Source organism: Bos indicus x Bos taurus, chromosome 18 (genome assembly GCF_003369695.1).
Source record: "Bos indicus x Bos taurus breed Angus x Brahman F1 hybrid chromosome 18, Bos_hybrid_MaternalHap_v2.0, whole genome shotgun sequence".
Taxonomy (NCBI): domain Eukaryota; kingdom Metazoa; phylum Chordata; class Mammalia; order Artiodactyla; family Bovidae; genus Bos; species Bos indicus x Bos taurus.
Window position 1 is genome coordinate 18,956,367 of NC_040093.1, and position 14,080 is coordinate 18,970,446.

Genomic DNA, 14,080 nt, shown 5'->3' on the forward strand with positions numbered 1-14,080 from the left:
ATCAAAGTTCTTTTCAAAAGCCACCCAGGGACTGTGGGAAATGTAGTTCAAGGCCGCAAAAGCCCGGATGTCGAGAAGGCGCGCGCCGAGGCCACGGCAGTGAAGACAGGCCGCTGAGACCCTTGGGAGGCAGAGCTCGCGCGGGAGTGCGCAGGCGCAGACGGCTGTCCCTCTTTCAAAGGTGAGGCTAGTAGGTCCAGCGGGCGCTGGGCGGGTGTGTGATGTTGGGACCCGGTGGGGATTGCCTAGGAGGGAGGTGGGAACCTGGGCTGGGAACCCCAAGGAAAGAAGAGGGAACCTAGACTGAGAGAAGGCCGAGAAGGAAAGCGAGAATCCGGGCCCTAGAGAAAGCGAGGAGGGAAGCGAGAACCTAGGTAGGGGAAGAAACTGGGAGCAAGTGCTGGGAACGCCGAGGTAGAACAGGGAGCCCGAGGCGGCTGTGAGTTCGGCCTGGTACATATAGGCGTTCTGATTGTGTAGCTTTTTGTGCCTGTTCTTGTGTGTGTGTGGACATGTGTTACTCTGTGCGACGTTATGGAACCTATTGTTTATGAAAGTCAGAGGGTCTCTATGTGGTCTAATTTTTAAATTAGGTGCGAGTCTGTGTTTGAGGCTGTGCAACTTTGGAGTGGCAACAGTAAGGGGTTTGTGAGTAAAATTTTGCTGCTTTGCGTAGAAGTATGTAATGAGCTCTATGAGTTTATGCATGACGTGTGGCTGTGGGATTGGGATTGTGTAGTGGGTGATACAACAGTGAATATGTCACATTTTAAAGTATTTGTGCACACAGATAAGTGCACAATTCACGATGACTGTGAATGTGGCTGGTTCATTGTGTGACTGAGATGGAACACTTGAGAAAGTAGATTCAAGACTAGTGAGTACTATGTATTATTTAAATTGTCAGCATATCGGCCATTGCCTGTAAAATTTGACTCTGGCAAATAGACAAGTAAAAAAATACGTATTTTTTAATTGGAGAGGAGGAGTTAAAATAATTTTCAGGTGGTACAATCTTGTATTGGGAAACCCCGCTATTGACTAATGACCAGTATGTTGACATAAGTAGAACACTGTTGGGAGCACAGAAAAAACTTTCTCCCATAACTGCTGGGAGTTTTTGCTCTCAAAGTTTGTATTTGGGTGAATTCCTGGACAATAAAGGTTCAATAATTTCTTCAGTCTTTACAAAGATGCTGAACATTTAAATACAAGATCAGCCTCATTTAGTTGAATAGAATGTTCACTGTAGAAATCAGTACTTCAAACTTGTTTTAAAAGCAAAAACGCTCCCTCCTGCTGGAAGTCTGCTGTGTGAAAGAAAATGTGGTCAGTTTCTTCTCTAATCCCTCTATTTGCCCCCTCTTTATTCCTTCTAGGTTGATAGTCTTCAGCTGGAATGGATTGGGAGCTGAAAAAGAGAAATCATAAGTCAAGGACAAAAACAGGCTAACATGACTGGTACCATTATAATATAGTGTAAGTCATATCTTACTTTGGCATGGCCAACTCAATGGACATGAGTTTGAGTGAACTCCAGGAGACAGTGAAGGACAGGGAAGTCTGGTATGCTGCAGTTCCTGGGGTTACAAAGAGTCGGACACAACTCAGTGACTGAACAACAACAAATACCTTACCTTCTGAGAGACCCCACTGTTGGGAACTTCCAGATACAGTTCCCTTTTTATGGGCACAACCACTTCTCCAGATACTTTTCTTGGCATGCAGTGACCCACCTACTTGTAGGTCTTGTTCTTTCCTGTCAGTCCTCTTGAACAGTATCTAAGCCAACCTAGGCATGCTCCATCATCCATGGATTCCCCATCTGGAGCTCAGATGAGAATTAGCCCCCTTAGTCACCACCACTCCACTCCCCCATATCCTGGAAGCATGTACATTTCTCCCCCAAATTCTCTCATTACTTTGATTTATAGTAGTATTAGGGTCTAAGGAGCTCCTTGTTTGTTATAAGGAAGGAAGAAGCATCTATTTCTCTTCTCCCTAGAAAACTGTTCTAAAAATAATTTGCTCTGTTAAAGAGACATTCCCTTTTCTTAGCCTCTTCTAGCCTCTTGAAGGAGCCTCTTCCTCCTTGGAGTTAAATTAATGGTAGCAAAACTTTACAGTCAGTTGCTTTTTAAGACTTTATTATAGCATGAGGGACAATTAAAAGCTTGTTTGCTCACCATCTTTGGGACATCTGCTGAGACTGAGGTAGGAAAATTTCTTAGTTACCATCCTGTTAAAAATAATGACAACAGAAAACTCAGGTTTGCTGGAAAAGACATTAACAAATCAATAGACTGTGTATGTGTGTGTATGTGTATCAGAAAACTATGGGAAGTGGCTGTCAAAATACAAGATACAAAGGTTGTATGGTTTGTAAAAAAAAATTTGATATTCCTGACAGACTCAAAAATTAAAGATTTAAGAACCAGAAGACACATGGTAAGTGTCAAAACTGACATTTCATGAAGTTTCTGTAAAATTTCAGTAAAATTTTTAAACTTTCCAAAGTTGTTAGGAGATAATGAACAAGACAGAAGTGGTTAAAGAAAAATAATGCAGGTGGGGAGTAGGCCTACCTGATACTAAAATATGTTTTAAAACTGTAATAACTGCAGAGTTATTTTACAGTTATTTTAAAACTGTAATAACTGCCAGTTAAATGAAAAGATCAGTGGAACTAAATATGAAGTCCAGATATACTCAAATATGTAAAGGAAATAAAGTATATGATAAAGAAAAGCTATAAAAATTATTTTAGGTATTTACAGGATTAATTTCCTTCCTTTAAAAAAGATATAATATCAATCCAGAAAATAGTTATTAGAAAAGTGAATAACTAAACTATTAACTATTAGTCTATTAGTTATTAGAAAAGTGAGACCTTTCACAGACAGGAAACTAAAGATGGACTGTGGTAATGTCTGTAGGGGCTGGTGGTGGCTGTAGACTAGGGAGTTGGTGGCCTGATTTGGCCTGGCTTGTCTTCTATTTTTTTTAAAAAAGATGAGGTTTTTTAAAAACTTTAGAAGCTTATCCTCTCTCATAATGAGAAAAATAAGAGCTAGAATCACAATGTATACTTTGGCAAGCATCGAGAACTTTGTATCAGTGGTACTCAGGGTATGGGGTGACAGGTATTTTCATGTATTGTTGGTCATGATGTAGGTTGAGCCTTAATGGAGAAGAACTTGGAAGTAGTTAGTAGGCAGCTTTGGAGAGAAAAGTGGTAATAGAGAGGAGAGCGGCTTGCCCAGAATCTAACTTTTTGCCCCAAGATCCTGTATCTCTAGCTTTGGGGATGAAATAATATTTGTCTAGCTCATTATCCCCCTGTATTTGTGTGGACAGAGTGGACAAGCACCAAAGCAAAGGAAATAGAGTCAATTTTAATTGAGTCGTAAGATGTATGTGGTGTCATGTGGCTTCTTTTCGTGTTGCTTTTGCCTTCTTAGGAACCACCCCTTTTCTAAAGAAGAGCCCAAAGGAAGACTGGTCATCTCTTGTAAATCTCAAAACCATGGCTCAGGTGAGATGATGGTTCTTCTCCCTTTTCTGAAATAGTTTTGTTTGTTTGTTTAAAGACTGTTTGAGCACTTGCTTTTCTTGTACTAAAATCCTCCTGTTTGCCTTCCCCTTTAGGAAGGCAGTACCCACTTGTTCTATTGGTCAGATAAGCTTTTACCTTCCACAAATGCCCCTTCTAATTTTAACCAGTGTTCACATATTAAGTGGGTGTAATCATTCAACATCTTTTCTCAGTCTTCTCCCAGAAACAGTGCTAGAACAAAAATGCATTTCTTCAAATTAAAAGAGAATATAGTACTGCATGGAAGAGGGCATGGCAACCCACTCCAGTATTCTTGCCTGGAGGATCCCCATGGACAGAGGAGCCTGGCATTCTACAGTCCATAGGGTCTCAAAGAGTAGGATGTGAGTGAGCAGCTAAGGACAGCACAGCACATAATACAGCATGCACCTGTCTTGCAAAGAAAAGAACAGTCAAGATGAAGATAGAATTGACAGATTGCTGTTAAGTGTCAAGAAGTCCTGTCTTGAGGTTTTGAGACGAGAGCTATGCTTGGCAGATTGTACAAAAACCAAGAATCCTCTATTTCTCCCCTCTGATCCTTCAAGAGATCCTTGAATTTAAACTGTTAATGTGTATTTTAATATCTTCCTCTCCCATAATGGATTGTCTTAAACATTCTTCTAATGTGCTTTGGGTTTAATACTAGGCAAACTGTAAGATAAGAGTTAACTGTTCAATGTTATTGGCACAGAGTTTTTGTTTGGGCTTCCCTGGTGGCTCAGCTGGTAAAGAATCCACCTGCAATGCGGGAGACCTGGGTTCAGTCCCTGGATTGGGAAGATCCCCTGGAGAAGGGAATGGCTACCCACTCCAGTAGATACTGGTGATGGTTACATAACATTGTGAATGTACTTAATGGCAATGAATTATATACTGAAAAATGATTAAAATGATAAAATTTTATGTCACATATGTTTCACCACACACACACACAATTAAACAGAAAAGTATAAGAAACATAAAAATCCATAAGTGAGCATTGGGGCAAACACTTGGAGGATTGGAAAAAGAGCAAAGGTATTAAACCATCAGCAGTATCTATATCCAGAGCTTTTTCACATTCCAAACAGAAAGGAAGGGAAAGTCACTCAGTTGTGTCTGACTCTTTGTGATCCCATGGACTGCAATCCGTGGAATTCTCCAGACCAGAATACTGGAGTGGGTAACCATAATGTTTTGTTGTTTTCAGTGTACCAGTCTTGCAAATGTTTGTTGTATTAATACTGAGATGTTTTTATGTTGTTGTAAATACTGTTCATTTTTATTTCAAATTCCCATTATTTATTAATAAAATGCAGTTGATTAGTATATGAAAATGCAATTTCATTTTCGTTTATTAACCTACCTTCTCTCTAAACTTATTCTAGTAATTTTTTGGTAGATTCTTTAGGATTTTCTTCACACATAATCATGTCAGATGTGTAATATTACTGTTGTCCATCTTTGCTTTCCAATCTATATTCCTTTTATTTCTGTCTGGCTTTACTACATTGTCTAGAACTTTCAGTGCAGTGTTGATATAAGTAGTGAGAACAGATATTTTTGCCTTATTCCTGACTAAGGGGAAAGGCATGTAGTTTTTGACTAAGTGTAACATTGGTGATTGGTTTTACATAAATGCTCTTTATCAGGTTGAAGAAATTCTTGATTAGTGATCATTTTTATCACAAATGAATGTTGAATTTTGTTAAAAGTTTTTATGCTTCTGTTGTTTTTTATGTATTATGTGGTTTTCCCCCTTTTAAAATTAACATGATGAGTTATATTGATTGATTTTTGAAGTGCTAAACCAGCTTATCCCTAGGATAAACCCCACTTGGTTATGATAGATTCATATATTCATTTTTCACATATTGCTTGGTGAATTTACTAACACACTGTTAAGGATTGTTTTGTCTGTGGTTCATAAATAATTTGGTCTCTAGTTTTTCTTGTAATGTTGTTGTCTAGTTTTGGTGTGAAGGTAATGCTAACTTACAGAATGAGTTGAGAACTATTCTCTCCTTTTATTTTCTCAAAGAATTTGTGTAGAATGGTTATTATTTCTTCCATAATAATTTCTTCCGTAATGTTTGTTAGAATTCACCAGTGAAGCCATCTGAGCCTCAAGATTTGTTTGTGGGAAAATTTTTTACTAGCAGTTCAATTTCCTTAATAGAATTGTGGCTATTAATGCTATTCAGGCTTGCCTTGTGGCTCAGACAGTAAAGAAGCTGCCAGCAATGCAGGAGACCTGAGTTCAGTCCCTGAGTTGGGAAGATGCACTGGAGAAGGGAATGGCAACTCACTTCAATCTTCTTGGCTGGACATTTCCATGGACAGAGGAGCCTGGCATACTATAGTCCATGGTGTTGCAAAGAGTTGGACACAACTAACTAACACTTTGACTTCCATGCTATCAATTTTTTTCTCTTCAGTGAGCTTTTATAATTTATGTCTTTTAAGCAATTTGTCCATTTCATCCAAGTTATAAAATTTATCGGCACAAAATTGTTCAAAAATCTACTCTTTTTATCCTTTTGATGTTTATGTAATCTGTAATGGTGCTGCTCTTTCATTCTGTTGTTGATTATTTGTGACTTTTAGTTTTTTCCTTGATCAGTTGACTAGAGATTTATTAATTTCGCTGATTTTTTTCAAAGCAGCAACCTTTGGTTTCATTGATTTCCTGTTTTTCTGTTTCCTGTTTCTTCATTTCTGCTCTTACACTTTGTATTTCCTTTCCTTTTCATTACTTTGGATTTAATTACCTCTTATTTTTACATGGAAGTTTATATCATTGACATTGGACTTTTTTTTCCCCATAGGACATTTAATGCTCTAAATTTCCCTCTAACAAATTTAGACATGTTGTATTTTCATTTTTATTCATTTGAAAATATTTTCTAATTTATCTCATGCTTTCCGATTTGACCCATTTGTTTAGAGGAAGTCTGTTTAATTTTCAAATATTTGGGTATTTTCCAAATAGCTTTCTCCTATTGATTTCCAGTTTAATTTTGTTACAATCAGGAAACATGCTGTATATGATTTCATTCTTTAATTTATAGATTTCTTTTGTACCACAGATTATAGTACCATCTGATGAATGTTCTATATGTACTTGTAGAGGATGTATATTCTAGTGTTGTTGGATGGTGTCTTCTGTAAATAATCAAGTCAAATTGCTTGATTATGATGGTAAAGTTTTCTATATCCTTATTGATTTTCAGTCTGTTATACCCATCACAGAAAAGGAAGTCATTCTTAAGTTACAAGTGTGGCTGTGAAAGTGAAAGTCGCTCAGTCGTGTCCCACTCTTTGTGATCCCATGGACTGTAGCCCTCCAGCCTCCTCTGTCCATGGAATTCTCCAGGCCAGAATACTTGAGTGGTTAGCTGTTCCTTTCTCCAGGGGATATCCCCAACCCAGAGATCGAACCTGGGTCTCCCACATTGCAGGTAGATTCTTTACCATCGGAGCCACCAGGGAAGCCCAAAACTATTAATGGGAAGGCTGACTGAGCTTTTTTAAATGGATGGAATAGGATGACACTGCTGATCACTCTTGGCATCACTGAAGCAGGACAACCAGACATCACACGCTCCTGACAGGACAGTGCTGGTGATTTAGTCGCTAAGTCATGTCTGACTCTTGCGACCCCGTGGACTATAGCCCGCCAGGCTCCTCTGCCCATGGCATTCTCCAGGCAAGAATACTGCAGTGGGTTCTCATTTCCTTCTTCAGGGGATCTTCCTGACCCAGGAATTGAACCCAGGTCTCCTGCATTGCAGGGAGATTCTTTACCGACTGAGCTACATGTAGGATTCATGTGGCTATAATTGTGTCTATTTTAACTTTAGGTTCTATAAGTTTTTACTTAATATATTTTGAAGTTCTGTTTTTAGGTGAACTTATATTTAGGATTGTTTTGTCTTTTTATGAATTGATGTCCTCTGTCATTATAAAATGCCTTACTTGGGACTTCCCTGGTGACCTAGTGGCTAAGACTCCATGCTTCCTCTGTAGTGGGCATGGGTTCAGTCCCTGGTAGGGGAACTAAGATCTCACATGCCACACAGTGCAGCCAGAAAATAAATAAATAAGTTAAAATAAAGTGCCTTTCTTAATCCCTGATAATATTCTTTTTTCTAAAATCTATTCTGTTTGATACTATTATAGCCGTTCTGGCATTCTTATGATTAGTATTTATTTTTAATTTTAATTTTTTGGGAATATCCTAAATACTTTTTAACCTGGAGCATCTCCCACCTTTTCTTTATTTTTTTCAGCTGATTTACAATATTACATACGTTTCAGGTATACAACATAGTGATTCACAGTTTTTAAAGGTTAAGCTCCACTTATAGTTGTTACACTTATTGGCTGTATTCCATGTGCTATGCAGTATATTCTGGTAGCTTATTTATTTTATGCCTAGTAGTTTGTGCCTCTTAATCTCCTACACCTATCTTACTCCTCCCTCCTTCCCTTTCCCCACTGGTATCCACTAGTGATCTCTGTCTGTAAGTCTTGTTTCTGTTTTGTTATATACATTTGTTGTATTTTTTAGATTCCACACATTCGTGATGACATACAGTATTTGTATTTCTCTGACTTGCTTCACTAAATATAATACTTTCCAAATCTATCCAGGTTGTTACAGATGGCAAAATTTCATTCTTTTTTTTAATGGCTGAGTAATATTCTTATGCGTGTGTGTGTGTGTGTGTGTGTCTGTGTGTGTGTCTGTGTGTGTGTGGCTATTCACTATGTCTTCTTTATCCATTCATCTGTTGATGGGGACCTAGGTGGCTTTCACATCTTGGCCAATATAAATAATGCTCTGAACATTGGGGTGGTGCATGTGTCTTTCTGAATTAGTGTTTTTACATTTTACCCAGGAGTGAAATTGCTAGGCCATGTGACAGTTCTAGTTTTAATTTTTTGAGAGCTTCCAACTGTTTTTCACAGGGGCTGCACCAGTTTACATTCCCACCAGCAGACTATAAGGGTTCCTTTTTCTCTGCATCCTTGCCAATGTTTGTTAGTCTGTGGTCTTTCTGATGATAGCCATTCTGACAGGTGTGAGATGGTATCTCATTATGGTTTTGATTTGCATTTCTCCGATGTTAGTGATGTTGAGTATCTTCATATGCCTGTTGGCCATCTCTGTGTTTTCTTTGGAAAAATGTCTGTTCAGTCTTCTGCCCATTATTTACTTGGGTTATTTGGGGTTTTATTTTAATATTGAGTTTGTATGAGCTGCTTATATATTAATAGCTTGGATGTATGTGTGTTCAGTCATGTCTGACTCTTTGTGACCCCATAGACTATAGCCCACCAGGCTCCTCTGTCCTTGAAATTTTCTAGGCAAGAATATTAGAGCAGGTTGCCACTTCCTTCTCTAGGGGATCTTCCTGACCCAGGGATTGAAGCTGCATCTCCTGTGTCTCCTGCATTGGCAGGTGGGTTCTTTACCACTGTGCCACCTGGGAAGCCTGTAATTTGGACCCTTTATTGGTCATTTGCAGAAACTTTCCCATTCTGTAAGTTGCCCTTTCATTGTGTTGATGGTGAGCCCGTGTATTTTGAGATCAATATTCAGCTGTAGATTCAAGGGTATCACTCTACATATGTCTGGAGAAGCCTCTGTCTCTGTCTCTCTCTCTGCTGCTCCCTCCTCTTCAGTATTTTGCTTAGCAGTTCTAGTCATCTTGGACTCTTCAAACTCCCATCTCTGTTTCTTCCACTCAGAAAGACTGCTGGGCTCTGTGTTTTCCCTCCCTGTGCTGTGACCTGGAAATTGCCTACAGACTATAAGCTGGGCAGTCAAAGCTTACTTTGTTCCCTTTCAGAGCTCACCGTGCTCTGCTGTCAGTCAGCCAGTGCTTACAAACATATGTTTAATATATTTTTTATAATTTTTTAATTGTTTACAGCAGAAGAGAATCTCCTCTATCAGTTAATTTCCATAGAAGTTGACTTGTTTTGTTGGACAGTTAAGTAGGCTGAAATCAAACTTTAAACTTCAGACTCTCTAATTAGTGGCAGCCCAAATCTCTGCTTGATTTCTTTTATGTTTAACCAGAGGTCTCAAATTCTGACACATGAATGCCTAACTGGGGTATCAGCTAAAGGTGTGGATAAAGTTTGTTCAGTGTCCTTGGGCTCCCCCCAACTCCTGCCTCTGGCTTTCATTTCTTCAGGATTTCCCTACTTCTTTTCCAATTACTGTTGTCCTAAATTCTATCTTTTGTTCCTTCAAGCCAGTAGGACCATGGATTTCCACCTGGATTTTGTTTGCCATACTTGATGTCTGCTTGGGGCCTGCGTTTAGGCTGAAAGTAGTGTGAATTGGCAGTTCTCCTGTCATTCTTCTCCTAAGTATAAAACCTTCCCTCCAGTTTCTGTTTGTTTGGGTCACTTTTAAGTGCCTTCAGATAGTTGCTTTTTATAGTCAGCACTCCATATTCATGAGGTTTCCCTTCCATATCCACAAATTCAACCACCCACAGATTGAAAATGTTAAAAAAAAAAAAAAAAATCCCAGAATGTTCCAAAATGCAAAACTTGAAATTGCTAGACAGTGGCAACTATTTACATAGCATTTACATTGTATTACATATGGTAAGTCGAGGTGATTTAAAGTATATGGAACAATATAAAATAGATTATATATAAATAAACTACACAGTTTATGTAAGGGACTTGAGTATCTTGAGATTTTGGTATTTGCAGGGGGTCCTGAAATCCATCTCCCATGGAAACTGAGGCGTTGATTATATTTTTCTGGAGTTTAGAGCTGTTATCTACAGTAAATGTGAAATAAGAGCTACTCTTCCATTTTTGGAGGAGAATCCCAAACATACCTTTTTTTTTAAATCAAAAATTTTTAAGCTATAATCTACATAGAATAAAAAGCAACTCATTTTAAGTGTTGATCAAGTTTAGGAACTTTGAGAAAGGTATAAAGATTTATTCAGTTACCACAACAATCAAGGTTACAAAATTTCCATTACTTCAAAAAGTTCCTTCATGCCCCCCTACAACCAGTTGCTCTCCTGCCACCATTGGCCTTTATTAAGGTATTATTAATCACACCTGCTTTTGTCACTGTAAATTAGTTTTCCCTCCTCTAGACTTTCATACAAATAGCATAGAATATGTGCTTTTCAGGGGATTAGCCTATTTAACTCAATGTAATTTTCTTTTGAAATTCATGTTATGTGTATCAGAACATTCCTTATATTGCTGACTGCTGTTGTTCCATTATATGAATATACCACAACTTTTTAGTTATACCCTCACTTTTTGATAGACTTTTTTCTTTCACTTTTTGACTTTTACAGTAATATGCTCATATGTGGATTATATTTTCATTTCTGTTGACTAAAACCTACCTAGATTTGAAATCAGTAAATTATGTGAAAAATATATGTTTAAATTTATTAAAAAAAAACTTGGCAAACTGTTAAGCAAAGTGGTTGTGCCATTTTGCTTTCCCACTAGCAATTTATGATAGTTATTATATTATAGCTGCATATCTTCACCAACACTTGGTATGGTCACTGTTTAATTTTAGTTAATTCTGCTGCTACGGCTAAGTCACTTCAGTTGTGTTCAACTCTGTGTGACCCCATAGACGGCAGCCCACCAGGCTCCCCTGTCCCTGGGATTCTCCAGGCAAGAACACTGGAGTGGGTTGCCATTTCCTTCTCCAATGCCTGAAAGTGAAAAGTGAAAGTGAAGTTGCTCAGTTGTGTCCGACTCTTCGCGACCCCATGGATTTACAGCCTACCAGGCTCCTCCATCCATGATTTTCCAGGCAAGAGTACTGGAGTGGGGTGCCATTGCCTTCTCCGTTAGTTAATTCTAGCAGGTGTGTTTTGGCATTTCATTCTTTTGAAATTTTTTGTTTCCCTAACAATTAAAATTGTTGGGTATTTTTTATTTTGCATATTTGTCTTTGATATATAGCTTCTGGATTTGTTTAGATCTTTTGCCAGTTGATCTGGATGTCTTCTTATTCCTATATTATGAGAGTTCTTTATACATTCTCAATACAAGTCTTTTGTAAGATAGAAATACTGGGAATATCTTTCCCAGTCTATGACTTGATTTTTAATTTTCTTAGTGGTGTCTTTCAGAGCTGAAGTTTTTAATTTTGACAAAATCCAGTTAAACAGGTTTTAAATTTTTATGATTGTTGCTTTTTGTGTACTACAAAAGTCAGAAGTCTTTGCATACTCCAGCATTATGCATATTTTATTCTTTAATATGTAAGTATTATCATTTTAGATGTTCATTTTAAAAGAGTGATCCATGTCAGTTTCATTCTTTAAGGTAAGAGTTTAAGTTCCCTTTTTCTGTTTTCAATGGATATCCAGTTTTTCCAGAGTCTTTTGTGAAAAGAGATCCTTTTTCTTTTTTTTTTCAGCACTCAGGGTTTATTTAGAGGCACACACTAAAGGAACATCCTATGACCACCCTTTTCATATTAGTGATAAAGGGAAATGTAGAGATAAAGCAATATATTTTCTGTTGTCAATTTGCTTTTATTTGTTTTAATGTAAATTGACGGACTCCTTCTTTCTCGTGTGTCTTCAAGCTGTGGCCCAGCCACTGACCGCTCTTGAAGGCTCGACTTTTCACTTTGATATGCGACAGCCTGTGTTAGGAAACTTGGTGCATCTTGTCAAGTCCTTGGGTGTAAACTAACCTGCAGCTTCAACCAGCCTCCCACAGGTGCGCCCTGAAGGCACCTTGACTTGGGCCAAATTTTCTCATCTCCTTTTGTAATAGCAAACTATTTTCAGTAGCATGCTGCCTGCAATTTTCTAAAAACCTTTCAACCACACAGAATCTTTATGTAAGGTAAAGACAATATTTGAACAGTGAGAAAGAAGCTCATACTACAGATAAAGTAGGGAAATGGGCGTTTGGAAATATTCCCATCATTATACTAATATGATATTTTTTCTTCTGCCCAAAATGCTACGTGTCACTAATAAAAGTACTCCTATCTAGACAGTTGAGAACTGGTTTTAAATCTTCCAAATGTAGATTTTCACTGGATTTTTTTTTTTTTTTTAATTTTACTGTGCTTTGCTTTAGTGAACTTTATAGATACATTTTTTTTTTTTTTTTCCTTGTTAATTTTCTGTTTAGTTGATCTATCCATAGGTGTGAGTGGGGTATTAAAGTCTCCCACTATTATTGTGTTATTGTTAATTTCTCCTTTCATACTTGTTAGCATTTGTCTTACATACTGCGGTGCTCCCATGTTGGGTGGATATATATTTATAATTGTTATATCTTCTTCTTGGATTGATCCTTTGATCATTATGTAGTGACCTTCTTTGTCTCTTTTCACAGCCTTTGTTTTAAAGTCTAATTTATCTGATACGAGTATTGTGACTCCTGCTTTCTTTTGGTCCCTATTTGCATGGAAAATCTTTTTCCAGCCCTTCACTTTCAGTCTGTATGTGTCCCCTGTTTTGAGGTGGGTCTCTTGTAGACAACATATGTAGGGGTCTTGTTTTTGTATCCATTCAGCCAGTCTTTGTCTTTTGGTTGGGGCATTCAACCCATTTACGTTTAAGGTAATTACTGTTAAGTATGATCCCGTTGCCATTTACTTTATTGTTTTGGGTTCGAGTTTATACACCATTTTTGTGTTTCCTGTCTAGAGAATATCCTTTAGTATTTTTTGGAGAGCTGGTTTGGTGGTGCAGAATTCTCTCAGCTTTTGCTTGTCTGAAAAGCTTTTGATTTCTCCTTCATACTTGAATGAGATCCTTGCTGGGTACAATAATCTGGGCTGTAGGTTATTTTCTTTCATCATTTTAAGTATGTCTTGCCATTCCCTCCTGGCTTGAAGAGTTTCTATTGAAAGATCAGCTGTTATCCTTATGGGAATTCCCTTGTGTGTTATTTGTTGTTTTTCCCTTGCTGCTTTTAATATTTGTTCTTTGTGTTTGATCTTTGTTAATTTGATTAATATGTGTCTTGGGGTGTTTCTCCTTGGGTTTATCCTGTTTGGGACTCTCTGGGTTTCTTGGACTTGGGTGATTATTTCCTTCCCCATTTTAGGGAAGTTTTCAACTATTATCTCCTCAAGTATTTTCTCATGGTCTTTCTTTTTGTCTTCTTCTTCTGGAACCCCTATGATTCGAATGTTGTAGCGTTTAATATTGTCCTGGAGGTCTCTGAGATTGTCCTCATTTCTTTTAATTCGTTTTTCTTTTATCCTCTCTGATTCATTTATTTCTACCATTCTATCTTCTAATTCACTAATCCTATCTTCTGCCTCTGTTATTCTACTATTTGTTGCCTCCAGAGTGTTTTTAATTTCATTTATTGCATTATTCATTATATATTGACTTTTTTATTTCTTCTAGGTCCTTGTTAAACCTTTCTTGCATCTTCTCAATCCTTGTCTCCAGGCTATTTATCTGTGATTCCATTTTGATTTCAAGATTTTGGATCAATTTCACTATC

General features: G+C 37.6%; 1 protein-coding gene across 4 annotated transcripts in view; it reads left to right on the forward strand.

Moving 5' to 3' along the window:
• The first annotated feature begins 98 nt into the window (after positions 1–98).
• ZNF567 (zinc finger protein 567) overlaps positions 99–14,080 on the forward strand; it is a 29,946-nt gene continuing 15,964 nt past the window's right edge. For 2 of the 4 annotated variants that reach the window (XM_027514214.1, XM_027514211.1), the window contains exons 1-3: positions 99–181; positions 1,380–1,479; positions 3,462–3,535. Coding sequence is in view for 3 of the 4 variants with exons in the window: in XM_027514211.1 (XP_027370012.1) it covers positions 3,527–3,535 (9 nt within the window). In the remaining variant the exon portion in view is untranslated. Of the gene's footprint in view, positions 182–220; positions 375–1,379; positions 1,480–1,567; positions 2,215–3,461; positions 3,536–14,080 lie in introns of those variants that run through there. The other 2 variants (XM_027514212.1, XM_027514213.1) reach the window with 2 other exon arrangements.